Here is a 16,278-nt window from a genome sequence, read left to right as displayed (position 1 = left end):
GCTTTGGCTGGTCCTCAGCTTCGCTCATCGACCTCCGAGATGGCGTACGCGAATCTGGAGGCCCCAATGAGCCTTTGTGCACCTGCGTGCCTTTTCTTGCAAGGCACCGACGTGACCTGCTTGCCTCATCAAAGCAAGCCACATCTCTTGATTGGACATCCTGCGAAAAGTGGATGGACTTGCAAACGAACCCAGGCCTCGCAAAGACATGTACAATTGTTGGGGGACACATACCTGCCATTTCACCCAATTTTCCCGCGCGAGTGACTAGAGCAATCCTTCCATATGTACAGGCACGGCCATCTCCCCGAAACCTTCCCCATCCCCACAATGAAGAGAGAACAATAGTAACGAAGGACAGCGGTCATCCCATGGCAGCCTACTGTGGGTAGAACACTTCTCGAGCCACTTTAGTCGCAGTACACACGTGTCATGTGGAAAAGCATCCTAGTAAGACTGGGAAGGGGCTGTCAAGAGGCACAGCATATTGTGACCCTTAAAGGGCCCCTAAACCACCTCGAATGATATTTTAACATTTCAAGTAAACGCGCACATTGAGTTCAGAATGCCAAAGCGTCCCACCAATTCCAAGAAACCATCCCCTCACCTCTCCGGATCCCCTCAACGTTCGCCATGACGTCAACATGTGGTCTGCTCATCATCCGAAACCCGTTTGTCAGTTCGCAGGCACGCACGCTTGCCGCTCTTTCTTCTCGCACGGCCAGGAGGGGAGACGAGACAAGCGAAACGAGGGAGGGCGTCTTTTGCACCATCAAACGCGTAACTCCGCTATTATGACACCGTTTCGAAAAATTCTTATGGCTACGTGTTCGTTGTAGACTCGTGCACAACTGCAACACCACACCTAAATTACGACCTCTGTGTGGTTTAAGGGCCCATTATGGCAAAATACAACTCCGCCATGGAGCTTTGAAATACCATTCCAGAAACCTCATAGTGCTTGTTTCATGCCAAGAAAATGCTTAGTTTAAAAGAAAATCATGCTTTAGAGGTCCGCATACTGCTAGCTCAATTCAAATCGCCCGCCTCTCCAGTACTCGCGACGTAAGCACTCCCCAAAGCCGCCTTGAGCGGGTGCTATGCCAGCACCTTCCATTATCTGTTAACATTACGCCTCTGTCAGAAACGCACGCAAGAGTACTTCCTGTTATGCTTCTTTTGCTGGCTCCTGCTGCTTGAAGTGTAGTGCAATGTTTTCCACGGAAGCACTTGATACTCAGACACTGCTGTGTAGAGTCGGGAAACTGCATGCGATCTGGCCGTCAGTGCGGAAATACGGCTGCCCCATGTACGTGTGTGTATTTGTGCTGGCACCGTTCGGTGAACATCTGTTAATGCCGCTGGTGCGCCGTGCCACCAAATGGAACACGATCGACCCGTGCAATCTGTGTTCGCAGCCTTCACTTGTGTGACACACATCGGACCAATGTTCATCCACTCCAAGGAGTCGTGCAGAAGGCGCCTGAAGACTCATTTGGCTTTGAGCTGCAGAGAGGGACGGTTCACGAAAACAGCCATGACAATGATGTGTAGCCCTTCCTATTAACACAGTTTTGCTTTTTTAAAACCTTGAAACCATTTCCTTATTCTTTCATTTCCCTTACGTGGGCACACAGCACCCTGACAAGACCGATGAAACAGTGCTGCGAGGAAGCAGTGCTTTGAAGGACAAGTTACACGGCTCGCTTAAGTTATGGTTGATTTTGTCATCATCTGCCCGAAAATGAAGTGAGCACACGACTAGATTTTGTTGTTCATCCCTCATTCCTAAAAGTGTGGCGCTTAGACACTGCCAGTGTAGGAGTTCCTTCAATGACGTCCACTGGACAGTCGATTTCGTTGCTGAAGCGAACATTACATGGACACGGCATTTTTCTCTCAAATGCAGTTGGAGCAAGTTTCGCTGGCCAGCAAAGACCACGCAGCAATAAGCAATAATGAAACAACCCTTGAGGTGCAACTAAGCAAGCGAAAACTACCACTCAGATGAGACCACATGAGCGTAGCGCAGCTCGGCAAAAACGGAACTTTTGAACCACCTGCGCTGTTCGTCATGGTAATGCCAAGTTCTTTTTTTCCATGAATCAAAGAGACATGTACAAGCAGCATTTTATTACATCTTGTAATGCATCAAATACAGTCAAACCTCGTTACAAAGAACACCACATTAACGAACATTTCAAATTAACGAACTTTTAAGAGATCCCGTGCCGACTGCTTATAGTTTCAATGTAAAAATATTTCACTACGAACTTCAGAATAACCAACATTTCAGAATAACGATCGTTATTTAATTCCCGTGTAATCTTAACAACACCTCAGTACTACGAACTTATATCCCTAAATGCGAGGATTCTTAGATTTCAGTGTATCGGTCATTGGAGAAAGACGCAGGCGGAGAGAACGTTTTTTTTTCCCTCCGTTGCGGAGGCGACAACGCATCAGGTTTTGTAAAGGCCCAACCGCATGCATTGCACGCGACTTTCGAGCAAAGCGAAGGCGACTGCGACAAACGGGCTCCGTCGCGCTGTCGCGACGGGAGCACCCACATGTTCGCGACAAAGTGTCACGGTTTTGCTCGATTGAAAACTATTGCGTGCACGCAGGCAAATTATGAAAAAGAATTACAGAGTAGATGAATGACAACATGCCAAATTTATTATTGTCTTGTTTGAGATAAGGATGCCATAAAAGCGTTTCGTGACTTTCTTTTTTCGCAATCTTATGTTTAACCGCAACAGTGATCCCATGGGGCGCCCGGAAGCGTACCCTGCCTACGCTACGTCGCACTTTGCAAACTGCGTTATGTTGGGGTTAGTCCACGAGGCGCATCTCGACAACGATTCCTCTTGCTGTCATAGAACGTTTAAGAAAAGCCGCAGCGCCTCACATCGTTGCTTCGCCGGTAGAAGGGCTACCTCAGACGACAAAGATGTTGACATTGCAGCAAGCTACCACCAAAGCAGCAAGCTACCACCGAAACATCAAAACGAACCGTCGATCAAAATTAACGACAAAATACGGCCGCTGCCTCGCTCTGCGAGTGCGATGGGGCTGTAAAGAAGGTAGTCTATAACCTGCATTCCTTGAAGTACGCGCCGATTGGAAGCATCACGAGCAAACTGCAACCGAAGCGAGGGTCAGAGATGCTGCCATGTTGCCGGATATCGTCATGCTCACCGGGCGACAAGTGATGTTTTCTGGCTTTCCAGAAACCTGCGACTCGACAAGCGACGGCGATGGATGGCCCTCCGCAACAGCAAATCCTGTCGGCCGTCGCTCAAAACTCGCGTGCATGCAGTTGGGCCTGAAAGGATTGCAGCGATGACACGGACGACGATGTCACGGTAGCACCTGAAGGTCGCGACGAGTGCGTGTCGGCCACAGATGCGTTGGACTACTTGAGGAAACTCCGCATATTCATAGAAAAAAGCGGAACAGCGACCGAAGCGGCGCATAAAAATGCGGACGGTCTAGAATCGTTCGTGACGCAGAGTTTGTGCTGCACCCGCCAAAAAACGATCACGGACTATTTCAAATAAATGTGCCTTGTCTGACGTTCACGTCTGCATTGTTGTGAGAAACGAGTTCAAGGACGTACCGTTGCAAAGGTAGGACGTTTGCATTACTGAAATTCTATTGTTATGGTGAATTTTTGGGCTTTCACTATAACGACATTTCAGAATAATGAACATTTTTCCGCGGTCCCCTGAAGTCCGTTATACCGAGATTTCACTGTATTACTTTTTTATTAGAAGTAGTTTGAGTACTAGTGATCAATTGTACTCGAGACTCTTGATGTCCTCGTGCTCATTCCAAAACGTCCCACTGGTGGCGCATGTCGTGTCCTACATTTACCTTAATTTGTTCATTAGTAGTGATGATATTGACGTTTTAGACATTCTCAAATGCTGACCTTTCACTCTGACATATAATGTTAGTTGCCTTTAGTGTCCCTTTAATTACACATGCAAGCATGCACTGTATAACCTCAAGTACCAGTACGATGTTTAAAAACTACTGGCCATTATTCAGAGCTGCCCATGACATTGCTGCAGCCTTGAGAAACAATAGATCAAAGCCTACACCAGTATAGCATGCCAGGCAGACTGGTAGCACACTCAGTGATGTGATCGACTGAAGCTACTTCGATGCAGCTCTTGCAGCAGGCAAAAACTTCACTTTGGAGCAGCTTAACAGTGTTTTGGAGCAGTTACCAAGCAAAAGTTTTTAACCGCAAATAAGTGTTTCTAAGCTGGAGCAGTCGTACCATATGTTTAACAAACTTGATTTATGCACAAATACATGGATGTTTGCTCAGAATTCACCAAAAGGTGAAGTTAAAAGGACACTAAAGAGAAGAATGATTTTTCGTTCCCGTACAAGCCACAAAGTATGGCTGTTTTTGCGCAAAGAAATAACGAGGGAAGGGGTCCAGGGGAGCGCCAAGTTCCCACACCAAACAACACTACGTCATTGATTTTGACAGCGCCTACTAGGTTATACGTAGTTAGGATTGTTCTCTGCGGGGGCCACTGACTCAATACCAAGTTTCAGGAAATTTCGGGGAGCCAATGCAGCCAGAATATGAAATCACACTTTAAAATCCGCGACGTCACGCGCAATGATTTTGGCGCAAAATTTAAAATGAAACTCTGTGATGCTTAAATATTGCTAGCGAACATGCACAAAGGACGACATAGAAAGAGACAGGACAACCGCTAAACTTCAACTGATTTCTTAATCGACATGAAGGGCACAATGCATTTCTTTGCGCACACGCAGGTGCAACGTCACAGACAAAGTTTATCCCCCAAAGAAAAAGAAAAGAAATTCTCCGCCGCCTATCGGTACCGCCGAGTTCGCACGTGGTTCCTTGTTACACAGATAGTCCAATTCTTTTTGCGAGAAAGCGATGGACGGAGTGCTGACACATGTGTCCCCCGCGTTGTGAATTTCGACAGCTTCTACTATTTCCCTCTTTCTCTGTTCCCCGCCAACGTACATCGCAGAAGTGGCGTGACCTTGATTTTGTCCTCTGTTATTAAACCTGTGATGCAACCACATCAGAGTACAATTTATCAATCTAAACCAATTCATTGTTTCGCTTTTCTGTGAACCCGTGACCTCCTGATACCCAACACTTTCCCGGAATCCACTTGAAATTTGTCAACGAGTATGACTTCCCGTCATGCCTTAGCTACAGTACTGAAAGCCCTAGCTGTGTCCATACATCCTCTTTGCCGTCCCAAACTATTCTGGCAACAACGTAGGCCTTCACTGTGTGGTGAAGAAGCGCTTGCTGCTGCGCTTCAAGGAGGTTCGGATCCTGGTTCATGAGCAGTTAATAAAATACAGGGTGCCAGATACAGTCTACGCTCGTTATAACGGACCCGCATTCAACGGACTTTCGGATACAACGGACCATTATTCAGCCTAAGTTTGGTCTGTGTATTAAATTAATGGAGCGAAGTTCGGTTTTAACGGACCGCGATACAACGGACTATCGGCTACAGTGGACGAAATTACCGGCACTTTTTGTCGCAATTGGGCGCATAAAGCGGACTTTTGCCATGTTGACGCGGGCTGATAACAGACTTCACCACGCCGCTCTCTGCGAGCTAAAGCCACGGTAATTTTAAATGGCAGCTGGCAACATTGGTGGCTTCCGGCCAAGCCAAGCCTCCAGCCAAGCCAGTCTGAGAGCACGTTGGCGACTTAGGTTATGCACGGACGTAGCTAGTTGACGCTATTTTGTCGTTGTGTTCCCGTGCTTGACTGTTCTGTCTGTTCGCAAATTTTGAGGTAATGGCCTCCAGAAAGCGGAAGCAAATATTGATGACCGACAAGCTCAAGATAGTAAACGCGGTCGCTCACGGTGAGAAGCAGGCGGACATCGCAGTGTTGAAGTGTTGCAGCTGAGTGAAATGCGGCGCAAAGTGATAACAGCATCGTTAAGGGTGCTCGCCAATCGCTGATCACTAATTTCTTTTCAAAGTAACTGTAAATAAAAAGTTTGTGTTTTGTATTAGATGTTCGTCACTCATTGCAGTAACGTTGTTAGACATCGCGACCTATGTTTTGAAAGCAAGACGTTCCAGTGCTCCGAGCAGGTGAGTTCTGCTGTCAAATTAGAATTTTAATGCGAGAGGTGCCTTGGTGCTGCTCAGTTCAGAACTCTCAGATGAACTTGGGGCCGTCCGGCGATCCTTGGAACGGAGGGGGAAGGGGGGGGGGGGCTGCGCTCCCGGCAATTGGCGTCCCCACTTCAGCAGATATGCCTTCCCGTCCTCACAAATAAGAATTTATTCGAAGCCGATCAAAAGGAGCGTATGAAAAAGCCTACTAGAAACGTTTTATTATCGGGCTAAGCTTCGTTGCTGAGCAGGAGCCACATGGCGTCCCTGCATCTACTGTAACGGCACTGCGCTGCAATTTTGTTAATAACCGTTGCTAGTGATTAAGTCTTTTGTAAACATGCTGGCGAATGCACTCAGCGTTCACCAGCAGAACTAGCCTGCTGCTGAGCGAAATCGGAGCGATCGTCACACGGTAACGCAATCCCCCCCCCCCGCGAAGTTTGGATATTACGGACTTCGGATAAAACGGACTCATTTTGCCGGATTATGATGGTCCGTTGTAACGAGAGTAGACTGTATTTAACTTGTGCTCCAGGACATTTGCAGTAATGAGAGGCTTTGTACTTAACTTCGAAGGGTTCTCAAACACAAACTGTTGCTGTGGTCGAAAAACAGAACCAAGATACCGGGATGCTGGGACACCATGCTTTCCAAGCAAAACCCTCAAGTCCGCTGCCGTGCGTGGAACAGTCGATAATGTCTGGCGATTGTGTGGCGAGACTTAAAAATGAACAACCCTGCATGAACATTTATGGAAGTACATTACAAGAAGTAATGCTAAAATTATTTGTAAGACAAGCTAACTATAACGAAATGGTTTATTCAAGAACACAGTGATGCAACTGGCTTAGGCTGATTTGGAGCAGCTTTTACAGCAGGCAAAAATGCATATTGGAGCAGCAAAACTGGCTTTCGGAGCAGGTGTAGCCAGAAGCAATTTTAAGACAGGTGCTGCATTCATGACAGGCGACCAATAAAAGCACGACGTGCTGCGCGCTTTTCAAGCATCATAAAAACATAGAGGAACATACAATTATAGATATCACCCACGGCTAGGGTTACCAACCATCCCGGATTTTGCGGGACTGTCCAGACTTTTCATACAGCGTCCTGAGTAGCGCGCCATCCCTTTCGCGTGGACGTCAATGTATAAGAACCTCTGCAATTTCGGACGCAGAAACTCTTTGGCGTCCAATTTTCTCAGGCCTGCAACAGCATTAAGTCACCGCCTTTGCTCTGGCCACCATCTGGTAGGTTTGAACCAGTGCTTTTGCGAGTCGATGTGTTTGCTGTCGTAGCAATCTCAGAAAGTCAGCTTTGTTGCAACACTTCTATGCTATGGGGTAGAGCGGACCGAAAACCGAAGGCGCCACTACTAGAGCTGTGCACGGGCCGTATTTCCGAGCCCGAGCCCAGCCCGGGCCCGCTGACTTTGTCGAAGGCCCGCCCGAGCCCGACGGCAAAGCGCTGCGAGCCCGCCCGGCCCGGCCCGACGTGCGAAAACACAATCCCGGGCCCGGCCCGGCCCGGCTTTTTGAAAGTTCGCTGCGAAAACAAAACATCGTTTTCCGGTAATTTGGTATTTTATTGAGCATATCAAATATGATCAAACGACACACTACGAACAGTCTCTAATAGAGACTGTTCGCGGCACTTTTGCTATACAAGTAGACGGCCTCATGCGAGCAATAATGGAGTTTGCTCGCCAAAGCCGTCACGTGTATGGGGTATGCCCATGCAAGCGTCAGCTTGCACGAAGGCGATCTACGTCGGGTCGCTCGTCGCTGTCACGTGCATTTTCACTCATATGGGATTTGGCCTTAAATCTAACGCGGAACAGTCGCGTGGCGCCGTCACTAGCTCAGGTGGTGTTACTTCTCTGTCGGAGTGCAACAGAGGCAGTGTTTTACCTGCTCCCCATTTGTTTAAAGTAGCGAATGGAAAGGAAAAGCGGTAAAGGGCGGTCGCGGAAAAGGCGCTGTATGCGTGCTGGAAAACAATTCCCGCTCATTCTCTATATTTCGGGCTTGAGTCGGGCTTCGCGCCGGGCCCGAGCCCGGCCCGATAAAACTCCAAGTAGCCCGAGCCCGGCCCGGGCCCGAGGTGAGAATACGTCGGCCCGCCCGAGCCCGGCCCGCGGGCCGGGTCGGGCTCGGGCTTTCGGGCTACCCGGAGCCCGTGCACACCTCTAGCCACTACCATGGCGCAGTGCGGTGATGTCTTTATGGATCCCTGAAACGCTCGGAGGTGTGATGGCGGCAATGCTGCAACTATGCCAGTACGACTTAATGACTGACATCCCTTTATGATAAGCCTCTTCAGCTAACTGCTCGGTAGTACATGTGGCATAGCGTAGTTGTAAGCATACTGCACGCTTGCCACAAGCAAGCAAGTTGCAAGCATAAACGCGCTGTGGCGCCGTTCATGCTGCCTCTTTGTGCGAGACCGCTAAGTGCGCCGCACAGACGCATTGCCTCCATGAACGAAAGCAGCTCGTTATCGCCATACCCATGAGAGATCAGGAACGCAGTGGGCATCACGAACACTTTCATGACAAACGCATGCGTACGGTACAGCAAGTGCCCCGGCAGTGACGGCGTCAGCTTAGTGGCGATGTGCTGCACACAACTAGGAACGATCGGCTTTACGCGGTAGCAAATGTTGCGTGTCGTCTGCGTTAGAGTGTAGCTGCGCGTCGGCGCCGGTTCGCACGTAGTTAAAGGGACCGACAACTGGGCAGAACGTGTGATGAGATCCTGGTAGAAATGAAAAGACCGTGAATTATAGTGACACATTCCAGCATCCTTTTCGCGTTGTGGGTAGGATTTATATTTTCAAATCGTGCTTAAAAGTAACAAAAACCGGTATGTCGGTCGTGCAGCCTAGCGGAAGAGCCTTGAAGCTGGATTATGAAGTCTGTCACATAGCTGTACGTAGTCACGTATTCTGATGCTGTCATGCGTGCCATAACTGGTCCTCAAAGTTAGAGAATGTATATAATTATCTATCCTCGCTCTGTTCTGTGCTGCTTACGAGGCACTGCCTTCGCGGCCGCCAGTGGACCATGTCCAGCCGCGGCGCAGCATGTGTTGTCAAGTGTGTTTAAGACTTCATATTCGCCACAGATAGAAAAATTCTGATTAAAAATGTTTCACGGCGTTTCCCGTGTTACCATTCCGTGGCTAGACACTCTGACCAGATAGCTTTCCATTGCGCTAAAGAAAATAGGTGCCCAAAAAATTGGTCGTCAGTCCCTTTAAGCGGGGTTCGCGGCCGAATGTACAGTAATACCTCGTTAACTCGAACTCACATATCTCGAAAAATCGGCTAAGTCGAAGTTTTCCGCGGTACCGAACAATTTCCCATAGGTGCAATGTATTTATTGCCCTTTATCTCGAAGTATTTCCGTGCCCACTTTCGGTTATCTCGAAATCTCGACTGAGAATGGAACCAAAACTTTGCCGCCGAGCCGTTTCACAAAATACTAGCGGCAAAATGCCATACGTTTCACAAGGTTCGCGCGAGGCTGCCGCGTTTACGACGAAGTGGGCACTGTTCCCGAAAGTAAAGTCGGAACCTAGCGGCATACCATCTTTGTCGAGCAACCCTGTGTCACGTCATGTGACGTAATAGACGTGCACATATGCAGGCCCTGCTTGGGTCGTACACGTTTTGTTTACCGTCAGAGATGCGATTTCAGCATTTTATTTACGCAAGGCACGTCGCGCGGATTTTTTCGTCGGCCGTGCGATGTGGTGAGGATAACGCCACCAAAGCAAAGCAAGTCACTGATGCTGCAAAGAAAGGTAGCCCCAATCAAAGAAACGGATTCGAGGCTCGAAGTTTCCGGACGTCAAAACGGCGCTGAATGTGTGGCATCGTTCAAGAGGAGCCCCTTCCAGTCACATTGACAGATAAGGCCGATTCTCTGGACTTAGCGGTGGGCTAAACTGATCTAGCCTGCAACATCGGCTGGTTTGACCATTTTCTCAAGCCAAACAACATGGCGTCACGCACAGTGATCACGGCAGCGTCGACGCAGCTACTCGAGGAATGACGACATCCGCCGAAACAAGAAACATGCTTCGCTTGATGCGAAATAAATTTGAGTGCAGCGGCGCGGACGATCATGCGATGTGTTAAAGGCCAACTCCGGCGATTTTTCGAGGTCGATGGATCTCAATGAAATTCGCTGGGTACGTTCCTTTGCACGTTTCCGTCATTTATGCCAAATTACAGGCTTGAGAGTGAACCATGAGAGTGAAATAACTAGAAGAATAAGGATGGGTTGGAGCTCATTCGGCAAGCATTATCAAATCATGAATGGTAATCTACCACTATCCCTCAAGAGAAAGGTATATAACAGCTGCATCTTACCGGTACTTACCTACGGAGCAGAAACCTGGAGACTTACAAAGAGGGTTCAACTTAAATTGAGGACGACGCAGCGAGCGATGGAAAGGAAAATGATAGGTGTAACCTTAAGAGACAGGAAGAGAGCAGAGTGGGTCAGGGAACAAAGGGGGTTAGGGACATCATAGTTGAAGAAATGGATATGGGCCGGGCACGTAGCACGTCGGCAGGATAACCGGTGGTCATTAAGGGTAACTGAGTGGATTCCAAGAGATGGCAAACGCGTGAGGGGGAGACAGAAAATTAGGTGGGTAGATGAGATTAAGAAGTTTGTAGGCATATCGGGGCAGCAGAAAGCACAGGACCGGGTTGATTGGCGGAACATGGGAGAGGCCTTTGTCCTGCAGTGGGCGTAGACAGGCTGATGATGATGATGACAGGCTTGAGACATGCGCAGACTGTTTGCAAATGAATTTTAAAAATTGTCTGCAAACGCCCTCTTGGCTTCCCACAATTATTGGCAACATTGCGTCTGTGACGTCAGTGTTTGGAAGGCGGCGGAAGTGACGCAGCCGAGGGCACCGCTAACTTCGGCGCTTCGGCCGCTACAGCGAGCGTCTGCTGTGCACAAGGCGACAGACAGCGTTGGTTTGGCCGGCGCTTCGCTGGTCGTCCCAACTGTCACAGTTTTCATACTCCGCGCCGGCGTGACCGGCATGCCTTGCACGACTTCCGGTTCGTTCGTAACAACGTCTACGTCATACGTAGACAGTACATTTGGTTGGGTTTCGGTTTCGGTGTTGCGCTTTTTTGCTTATTTAAAATTATTCTCCAATTTGCCGAGTATTTCTGCTATCGGACCCGTAACAGGAGCGTCTCAGGAACATAAAAGCACCATTACTTCGACATGGCCAAAAAATCGCCGGAGTTGGCCTTTAAGCAACTCGAGAAAGCTTTGCTAGGTGCAAGTGTTACTGAGAGGCAGACCAGCCTTAGTCGGTCTCTCTGCACTAAATAAAAAGGCAGTGCCGAAAAACACAGCTGGTTAATAGCGCTGGTATGTCATTATTTTTCTTCAAAACCTTTACAAAGAGCCAGTTAGGCACTCCTGTTAAGAAACTGGTCAGTAGGGATAACGTTTCTAGATAGAACTGAACTTCTCAATGGAATTTGCCCAACTTTGCTTATCTCGAAAATCTGCTTATCTCGAAATTTTTTCTGGTTTTTACTACTTCGAGTTAACGAGGTATTACTGTATTCACTAGAGCCTGCGCGTGCACCAAAATGCCTGATAAGCGTACTGAAAGGCATTGAAGCTATTTCAGACGTGGCTGTGGTGGTTTGACTGCTTGAGCGAAGTAAAAAAGCATGAATTTTTTTTTTTTTTGGACAGCCCGATTTTTCGTACGATTTCGCAGTCCCTAGGTAGTCCGGAAAATCGGATGCTGACTGTATCGCTATAGTATCGCAACAGCGACGCTTGGCCCAGTTCGGCTTGGCTTGGCTCAGATTGCGTCGTACGCAGCTGCATCGCAATGTCACTTTCAATGGGTGAACCTCAAGTAGTTAGTTTAGTTTCTGAAAGCCAGAGCACACCCTTGGGTGCAGACTCGCCAAATTTTTAGGAAATGTAGCAGGATGTAGCAGTCAGGGCACTTGGGCACTGTTTGGCGCAGCGGTGGCATCACTGAGCACACACACATGTACAGCTGCCGACAGTAATTGATGGAATCAAACAGAAAACCGCTGTCCAAAAACTTCCAAGTGTTACATTTCTCTAGCTTGGTCCACAACAGGTAAAAGCTGTGTTACTGAACTTAATAAAAATGTAGCTGTGCAGTATGGCCTAGTAGTATGGACCAGTCTGAATTGTTTTGGCAGAATTCGTCTGGCAACCAGTCCAGCTACATAGCAGTCACCAGTGTGCTTTTATTGGCCACTCAAAATTAGTGGTAAATTATTTCTGGTTTACAAGCACGCCCTCTCTTCTATCGTCCAAAAGGCCACCAGAACAATGTCTTGGCGCAAATTCTGAGATATTAGCTGATTGGCACAGCTATCGCATCACTGCACAGTAATTTGGCATGCCAGGTTTCGGCTGATACGAATATCTTTCGTGAGCCAATGATATTCGTATCATCGAGATTCTGCTGTACTGAACTCTTGAGGACCAAAGTAACACAGTGAGTTTCTCTAAATGAGAAGTTTTGCTCTTAGAGCAACTGCAACATCAACAGTGGTAGTTCAGTGTTGACACATGGTTGTTCTTCATGTGCTGCCAGACTTATATGGAACCTGAAGGGACCAGGAAAATGTGTAACAGGAGCTCCTTTGCCAAGAGACAAGCAGGGGTGCCGAATTCAAGTAAGGAACCAATCTTATCAGAGGCAGTGGTTCCCTTTAAGAGAGTCTACTACAATTGCTACTGCAAGAAATATTTCGCAAATCAGTTCTGCGGAATCCCCGCAATGTGGCGGAAGGGTTAAGAAAGGGAAAATAGACAACCACCCTTTTGTAGCACGAAGCCACAAGGAAATCCTCGAAGCAACTGGACACATATTGCAATATGTGTCCAGTTGCTTCGAGTTGTCGATGAATTCACCCTCGCGCTGCCAATTGCTAGCTTCCTGGTTAGCTCAATTGGTAGAGCGACCACCCCGGAAAGGCGTTGGTCCCGGGTCCGATCCCCGGACGAGGACGAATTTTTCGGCAACTAAGAGGCTTTTATTTGAGAAATCCGTATGGATTTCCTTGTGGCTTCGTGCTACAAATGGGTGGTTGTCTATTTTCCCTTTCTGCAATAAATGTTGTGCGAAAATTGTGCCAGCTCTGTAATGGTGGTAAAACTTGCTCGAAATGCATGCTCACAGTGAAGAGAAGTTATTGGCTTCCAAGCGACAAACTGATTAATGAGCAAACTTTGAGAGATTTTGGAGCATGCACCACACTGGGACATTTTCCATCCTGTAAATAACCGAGATGGGTGAATAATAGTGAGTGCATGCTTGACAGCAGCAACAGTGCCACAAGTACGAGCAGCGATCCAGGATGGCCAATGAATATGCTGCAGTGCACTAGGATAACACTTGCGCAAGCCCGTGTTTTCAAAGACTCAAATATGGCACACCTGGCAGCCTGTTTGTCAACAGCTAAGAAATGTGGCACGCTATACTCGACCTCAGCAGTTCCTTGCAGCCCTGTTGAGGCACTAGGTTGATGCTTCAGCACTACAAGCTACCTCAGAGTGGCACTCTCAGCTAGCTTGCTCGCATCGCTACCGGCACCAACGAGGCCTCGGGCAGTGCTGCAAGCCACTCCCGAGACAGAGATAACTGTGGGCGAGTACTTACGCTGGCTCAGCAGCCTCCTACGGGTAAGCGACCAAGACAGAAGGCACAGTTTAATCAGAGGAGAAAAAACAGCACCAACATGCACACAATCTGTGAGGCCTGGCCAGCATAAAGAGTAGTGTGCGGTTACCTGGTGGTCATCCTGAATGCCAGAAGGTAGAAAGAAGCAACGATTCAAGGTTGGCTAAGCTAGGCACGTATGCACGGGCAGCATTTGGTGGGTGAACGGATGAAGCCACCATCGTTACGAGGACGAAGCAGTGCCGACTGCTCACCTTTCCGTCCTTGCGAGACTTGCGGGGCTTGCTGCCAACCGATTTGTGGTGCATTCTTTTCGACTTCTTCTTTTGGTCTTGCCTACTTCGCTCTGGGCTGCAACGAAGAAGACTGGCTTGTACCCAAGGAAAGAAATGAGGCAGGAGCTGGTCACTGCTCGTGCAGCCACACTTATCGGGAGCTAGTAATGGCATGCTTTAAGTGCACAACAAGGTGTGTGTGTGTGTGTGTGTGTGTGCAAAGCAAGAAGTCACACATACCCTCTGCTTCAAACAAAACCTGCAATTACAAAAGAAGGGAGGGAAGGTGACTCACACACGTGACCAAGACACATCGCTGCTGGGCTGAGCGACACGACTGTAACAACACAAGGAATCGCTAAGCATACTTCCAATGACGCTCTGAGCATGTTTCAACCACCTCGGCCAGGATCAGCCAACCTCTTTCGCAGCCTGCCACTCCACGAGTGGTTGTTACCAAGAAAATCACAAGCTACAACATATCCGCAACACTTCAGCATGATTAGGCAGAAAAATACATTACTTTCAATTAATTTGTACGCCTTTTTCGTCACTAGCCCTTAGCTACTGGTTGTACATTTTCGGGCCAACCCACTTTGCCGGTCAGTCGTGCACGGTGTCACAAGACTGCAACAACTAAACTGCATTAATCATCCATTATGCCAAAGAAAAAAGGCACTGATTTAAAAAAGATGGTAGGTTGGTGAGAAGGCATTTCTTTGCGTCTAGTAAATACACCGTATGACATTGTTGCACCCAGTCAGCATGTTACATAATGCCCCACTGCAGGCCACAGTGAACGGCAACGAGTCACTGCAAGATAAACCAATAATTAACGTTGTCATCAGCCCGACATCGAAGCCACTACTGTGTCAACCCAATGGCATCCTTTAAGAAGCCCCGAGAAAAGCACCACACTTGCTCTCCACTTGACTGGGCTTGGCTGAACAGCTACATAAATATGTCTCGAGACCAGAATAGCCTACCGTTCTCATATTAGTAATGCATGCACACAACAGGGTTTTAGCAGCGTTTAACATTTTGAACATTCTGGGGGACTGTGCCTTCACAAGGAAAACCTTTCTAGGTGGCACAGAATGCTCGAAGAAAGACAGACAACTCGGCCCTATCTGGCCCTAAAGAATTTTTTTCCTTGTCAAGTATGTTGTACCAACTAGTTGCACGGATGTATTGCCAATTCCTTCTTAATTTACAAGAAATACAAATGTAAGGCAATGACAGCTCTGTACTTGATTTATGGCTGAATAAAATAAGCACAACTGCTTTCCTACAGGTTGACCAAGCTTTGGTGGGTTTGATACAATGATCATGTGTTGTGTGCCAAATCTAGCAAAGGCCCAGCAAGCACAAACCAAGGCCAAAGAACACACAAAATAGAGAACGAAAACGCATGCAGTGGTGTGCCAGAGAAGCAGCAAAGCACTTGCCCTCATCAACTGATACATCATGCAATAGCGCAGCACAGGAGGCCAATTACGGTCAAGTAAAATATGGCCAAGTGGGAAGAGTAGCTGGGGATTGTTGCACCTTCTGTGTGACATCCCCAAAAGAGGCACATTTTTCCAAATCTTGTGCTGCACTTTATATTAACTTGAAGCCGCATTTCCATGGGATATGAGATATTTTTATTTCGAAAAGAAAGGAATCCCACATGACCAAGAGTTGATACACATTTCAAACAGCATGCGACAAATTCATTAAAAGTATGCACAATAGACAAGGGTTGACATGTTTCGTGAAAAAAATTACCTCACGGACAGCAATTCTGGCAAAGTAATGGTCTAAACTTATGTAAGCAGTACTGACTTTGACTTGACAGGATATCTATCAGTGTGCTCCTTTTCGACCAGCTTCCTTGCAACTGTTTTGTGATTGGGGTCCTGCCTTAAAGGGGTACTGACACCTTTTTTCGAAGGCGAGTTTACTCGGCCATACCTATCTCCTGTATGCAGACACTGCTCTGAGCAAGTGTGAAGCTCAGCAAATGCTGATATTTTAATTTGATATTAAAGCCAATTTTTCCATGACGCACCTACTGACATCGACACTAGCTTGACGTCAAGCTACAGTACAAATTCTGGTGACTTCACGCAGCAG

The 16,278-nt window shown here is 47.8% G+C and overlaps 1 protein-coding gene across 14 annotated transcripts in view; it reads right to left on the bottom strand.

Annotated features, from left to right (window-relative positions):
- The window catches only part of LOC119389290 (serine/arginine repetitive matrix protein 2), a 351,568-nt gene that overhangs the window by 156,554 nt on the left and 178,736 nt on the right, over positions 1-16,278 (bottom strand). For all 14 annotated transcript variants that reach the window (XM_037656491.2, XM_037656493.2, XM_037656492.2 and 11 more), the window contains one exon: positions 14,140-14,236. In XM_037656491.2, coding sequence (XP_037512419.1) covers positions 14,140-14,236 — 97 coding nt within the window. The remainder of the gene's footprint in view (positions 1-14,139; positions 14,237-16,278) is intronic.

Source organism: Rhipicephalus sanguineus, chromosome 4 (assembly GCF_013339695.2).
Source record: "Rhipicephalus sanguineus isolate Rsan-2018 chromosome 4, BIME_Rsan_1.4, whole genome shotgun sequence".
Lineage (NCBI taxonomy): Eukaryota > Metazoa > Arthropoda > Arachnida > Ixodida > Ixodidae > Rhipicephalus > Rhipicephalus sanguineus.
The sequence above is the reverse complement of the archived record's forward strand: the minus strand, read 5'-3'. Positions and strand labels throughout refer to the sequence as shown.